The sequence below is a fragment of the Vigna unguiculata genome, chromosome 4 (assembly GCF_004118075.2).
Source record: "Vigna unguiculata cultivar IT97K-499-35 chromosome 4, ASM411807v1, whole genome shotgun sequence".
NCBI classification, from domain to species: Eukaryota; Viridiplantae; Streptophyta; class Magnoliopsida; order Fabales; family Fabaceae; genus Vigna; species Vigna unguiculata.
Genome location: NC_040282.1, coordinates 9,083,721 through 9,089,619, shown reverse-complemented (window position 1 = coordinate 9,089,619; position 5,899 = coordinate 9,083,721). Strand labels below are relative to the sequence as shown.

The window sequence follows — 5,899 nt, the reverse complement described above, 5'->3', positions numbered from 1 at the left end:
CTATTTAAATATTAAATTATTTTATTAAAAATACTTATTCTAAACTCATAATTTTTAAAATTTATTATAAATTATAAATTTTAATATTTAAAAACAATTAAAAAGATGTAGTTAACACCAATTATATAAATCTAACAAATATAAAGAAAAAGTTGAGTTAATTTAATTTAAAATTAAACTTAATTAAATAAATTAAATAAGTGGTAAAAAAATAGAATATTTTCGTCTTTAAATCGACATTAGGGTTGGAATATATGTCTTGAAATTTACAAAACCTTTACATGTCATCATTCGTTAACATTGAGGACATCACTATATATTAGTGTGAGTTAACTATTCCTTCTGTCTGAGAATCATATCCAAGGCAAGGTGAAAGAGAAAGAGATGGAGGCTAGTGTTCCAGCGGTGGATTTTCAGAAGCTTTCAGAGGGTGACGATTTTCAGAAGCTTTCAGAGGGTGACGAATGGAAGAAGCTAAGAGAAGCATGTGAGAAATGTGGTTGTTTCAGGGTGATCAACCACCCTATTCCAGAAACTCTGATGAGAGAGATGAAATCAGTGGTGAAATTGGTGCACGATCTTCCTTTAGAGATAAAAATGCGCAACAAATCCATAATTCCTGATAGTGGTTATGTTCCACCCTTTCCAACAAGTCCTCTATATGAGGGCATGGGGATATATGACATGCATGAATCTCCTCAGGCACTTGAAGATTTCTTCTCCCAGTTGGATTTACCACCCTATCACAGGTTCCTTTCTTCTGTACCATTCTGTCTCTTTGTCACAACCATTGATTAAACTAATTAAGTTGAGCAAATTCATGAAAAATTTATATCACTACAAAAAAAATAAAATGTTTCATTACTTAACTAAAATTATTAGTCATGATCAATTTAACTACTAATTTACAAAAGAAAAAAGAAAAAAGGTACTTTGATACCATATTTGACAATCATTTGACTAATCTTAAAAGGATAAAGTTTTGGTAGCTAAATTTTAGAAATCAATCGAAGATCAATTATAAATTTTTATTTATAATAATAATTATTTTTGTACTAAATAATTTTTTATTTTATAAATTATTATCTAAATTAATTATTAATTATAGTGTCTAATAACTTTTAGTCACTAATAATTATTAATTAATAAGACATTTTTTTATAGTAGTGTAGCTTAATAGTGTGGATCATTAATTTGTTTTTCAAAATTCATACGATGAGGAGACCTATTTTACTAAATTATAGGACGTAGGATCTGGTTTGTATAGTTCAATTTAGTTAACTACGACCAACATCATGAATAAAGCCTTTTCTCCTTTCTCCTTTGTTTGCTTCGGCTCCTTAATAATAACTTGCAGAACTTTAACCTAAATTTTGGGAGACACAAAATAAGATTTAATGTATAACAAAAAGACTTGTATAAGAGTTAAGTTCATGATAAATTTGATGTTTTCAATAAATGTTTTACTAATTTTTTTATTTAAATATTAAAAAAAATTATATCTCTTTCAATTGAGTTTTTTAATCGTCATTTATTTTTTTTATTAACTGAATAATTATCTTCGTTTTATTATTTCCATGGGTTAAAAAATATCAAGTTTTTTTATTAATATAAAAATAATATTAATACTTAATTTAAAAGAGCGAGTAACTATTTTGATATTATTTTATATTTATTTCTAAAATCTCATATTTTGTTAATACAGAAAAGAAAAATATAATAACAAATACAATTAAAAAAAATATACAAGTATTTAGTTAAAAATATAAAAACTGAGAATTTACCCAATTTACCCAAATTTATTAAGATTGAGAATTTAATTAAATGAAAAGAAAATTATATATGTCTTAATCGAATAGTATATTAGCATCTAAAAAAGTAAGGGAAAAAACCCTAATTATTTGTTTCTGTCTTAAATAATTCATCTGGGATATTATTAGTATCTATTTTAAAAATAATAACTTGTTTTTCTATCCGTACTCATATTTAAGGTCACGTTGAGAATCTCCAATCTCAAATCTTAAATGTTTACATTGATCACATTTTTTCCGGATACCCGTTAAAATACCTTTCTTTTGGGAAACATTTCCTTGGTTATATTGGTTGTATAATTATGGTTCTCTTTGTTTCTCGGATATATAAGTTAATACTTTTTTTATTTTGTTTACTATATGTGAATAACTGTGATAACAAATTGTTATTAATGAGAGCTATATATAAAACCTATTTTTATTTTATTTTTTTTGTAGAAATATCATCATAGCACTGAGATTTGCATTATTTCAATTTAAATAAGGTAGATTTGTTTGCAACACAGGCAAATAGTAAAGACATATTCCCAAGCAATTCATGACCTGGCATCAACTATATCACAAAAGATGGCCAAGTGTTTAGGTGTAGTTGGTGTTGATTTCAAGGACTGGCCATTCATTTTAAGATCTATTAAATACAGTTTCGCCCCAGAAAATATAGGTCAAATGGGAGCACAGTTGCACTCAGATACAGGATTTATCACTCTACTTCAAGATGATGAAACTGTTACTGGTCTTGAGTTGTTGGATGATTCTGGCTTATTTAAAGCAGTGCCTCCCAAATCAGGGTCTTTCCTTTGCATTATTGGAGATGTTGGACATGTAAGCATAGATGTTAACTTTGTTTGTTTTTTGAATGACATTGAACCTTAGTTAATATTTGAGCACTATGAATACCTTTCTTTCAGGTTTGGAGCAATGGAAAATTTTGGAATGTTAGGCATCGTGTAATATGCAAGGAAACAGGTACTCGTTATTCGTTTGGTGCATTTATGTTAGCGCCAAGGGATGGTAATGTTGAGGCCCCAACAAAGTTGGTGGAAGTTCACAATGGTCGACGTTATCGACCATTTAAGTATGAAGATTTAAGGGAGTACAGAATCAGCACAGGAAAGAGAAATGGTGAAGTTCTTGATCAATATCGCATTGCTTAATTAGTGGTTTGTGTGAATGCAAACACATCACCAACAACACTTTACAATGTTGGCAATAACATGAATGTTCCATGCATTTTGAAAATCTAATTCATGGTTTACATTTATTTCTCTCTTAAGCCTTTAGATTAAAAGGTTCCATTAATTGAATAATATGATTACAATGAGTACATAGACTTATCCGTGTTAGATAAGTACATCTTTTTCTCGTAAACAACTTTCGATCTCCTCTTCAAATTTAGAAATCTCAATAAAATGAAACTCTCTACTAATGAAAGGCTTTGATCATATTGGTCTTCTCATATAACTTTTAATAATCTGCCACCAGAGAACACTTGATACAGAAAGATCTAATATACTTCTTCAAATGTTTAGAATGTTATCTACTAAAGGAACCTTTTCAAATAGATTATGTATATATAATATTAACAGTAGACTAAAACTAATCGTATAAAATTGTTTGCTTCCTAAAAGATATCTAAAAGACTTTGAAGTAATTAAAACAAATATAAACTATTCGTTGAGATTTATTTTATCTTAGTGTCTCTTATTACATATTGAATTAGCTTCAACTATTTCTATATGATACTTAAACAACATTGTCATATGATAGACGATAGACGAGGTCCTGAATGTAAAAGCTTAATGGTATACAAGGCATGAAAGAGGCAATGAGGGAATGATTTATTCAATGAAGAGTGGTGGCTTATATAAGCCTTTACAATAACTGTAAAACTGAAAGTGCCGCATTGCATGACAGTAATGTAGGCACGAAAACAAAAAATAAAAACCCAGTTCAACCCCTGTTAACGCGGAGAACTTTGTGAGCACATCCTAAACAAATCTTAACAACTTAACACTGTAGTCGCCTAGTACCTTGATAACACTTGATAGTGCAAGCATGTCATTTAGAGATCTTTCATATGCAGAACTGAACATACTAGACTAATAATAACGTATACTTTCATCATTTTATATAGTTTTTTATCATCAAAATCACTTAGAACTTTTATCTAATGGGGTATTTTATATCATCTGGTTCCATCAACTTTAATTTAAGAGGTTTGCTCGGTGTAGGCTCTAGAAGTCTTTGAAACCATGAGTTTCATGGTATACAAGTTATTACGTAGACTCTATTACTCAGAATTTGGATAATTGGAGTTTGAAAATTTTTCCAAAGTAAAAATTCTCTCTTAGGCTTTTAGAAATTTTTATCCATATCTTTTGATTCCAAATTCATTGGGGGCAAATCTACCTTATTAATTTGTCTTGATTGTGCCGTCAATGAAGGTATAATATTGGAGTTTCTTTATCTTTGATCTCTTCAACATTTTTAGTTTTGTCAACCTTTCATTGAAAAATATAAAAATGTTGAAGTGATCATACACGAGATTAGCATTCCATCTTTATAAGAGTAGTAAAGTTCAATAAAAAAAGTACAATCACTAACCTGGACGCTTCAAAAATCCACTAGGTGCGAATAAAAACCCCCAAATCGTGCCTCCGCAAAAATTCTTCATCACTGAGAAGAGAAGTTTTGTGTTGTGTTGCTGACGAGAAGTTACAGGGTGAAAGAGCTCGTCGTCGCGCCCTCTCTCGCTCGAACCTCCACGCTCGTCACGTAGTCGTCTCGCTGAAGCAACTCGTGATGCTGCAGAACCACGCCTCGTTGCAGCAAGTCGCATCGTCGAGGAAGCTGGTTTATTGGAGTTTCGCTCCCCCATCGCCTCGGTTAGTTTCGCCCACTCGTGGAAGAAATCCCGCATCAAAGAGAAGGAGGGAAAACTGCAACTCACTCAAGCAAGGGTGAAAAGCTAAAGGGGAGAAAAGTGAATTGTGATGTTTCCCCTCTATACTTTAACCTAATATATATATATATATATATATATATATATATATATATATATATATATATATATATATATATATATATATGTATATATATATATATTTACCTTAGTGTATGCGTTGTCGATCGATGCAAACTATTTAAATTGTTATGCGTCGGCCATCCCACGCTAGCTATTTGGTGTGTTTGCGTCGACTAAACCAATGAGAAGCTTCAATTTATGATTTTTTACATTTTCAGAATAGTTAATTTTTTTTTCTAATTAATTTTTTGTTAACGTCTATTTTGCATGGGTTTGGCCGACGTAATTTGCATCGCACGTTGGTTCGACGCCATGATTTGGAACCTAAAATGATGCATTCTTGTAGTGTTAATTAATTGATTAATTCCAAATTTAAATTGATTAACACTAGTGTAAAAATTGGATTTTATGACAATTTATTATGGTGGTTATAATCCACTGTCAAGCGGTGGCACAATTATAAATATGATGAGATTTTTATGCCAATTACATAAGAACCGCCATAGTAAGTGGGACCGTGACAATTTTATAATAAAATACAAGTTTATTATATTACTTTTAATTTTAAAAACGAGATACTATAGTAGATCATCTCTATAATCGTCATAATATCTTTATTTTTTCTCTTTCCTACTCTCCTTCTTGTGTGAGCGATGCACTTTACGTGCACACGCTTGTATCCAAATTAGAGACGGTTTGACCGAATCTATCCATTTTATTAATTGAAAAATATATATATTTTTAGAGGGCATGGTCGTTGCAGGTTATCGGAATATTATAAAAAATAATTAAAGTTGATTGTACTAAATACATAGACACAATTGTGATAATGGTAATTGGGACACAAAAATAAAGTTGAAAAATAAAGAGTCCCCTTTGAATGGGAGACCATCTCTAATTTGCCCCCAGCATATATTAAAAAGCTTCCTAATATGGGGCATGGGTCGAAATCCGATGCATGAGTCTGTTTTCACTATGGGACTCTAATAATGTCTTTCATGTAGTGGTCGCTCTTGTCTTCGTAGTCACTCTCGTCATTTGAGCTGTTTTCCTTTTAGCTTAC

General features: G+C 30.5%; 1 protein-coding gene across 1 annotated transcript; it reads left to right on the top strand.

The window, feature by feature from the left end:
- Positions 1-292: 292 nt before the first annotated feature.
- On the top strand, positions 293-3,162 carry LOC114181702 (2-oxoglutarate-dependent dioxygenase DAO-like). The gene is made up of 3 exons (XM_028068227.1): positions 293-749; positions 2,318-2,633; positions 2,720-3,162. Exons 1-3 carry the CDS (start codon positions 385-387, stop codon positions 2,963-2,965), a joined length of 927 nt encoding a protein of 308 aa, XP_027924028.1. The 5' UTR covers positions 293-384; the 3' UTR covers positions 2,966-3,162.
- Positions 3,163-5,899: the final 2,737 nt, after the last annotated feature.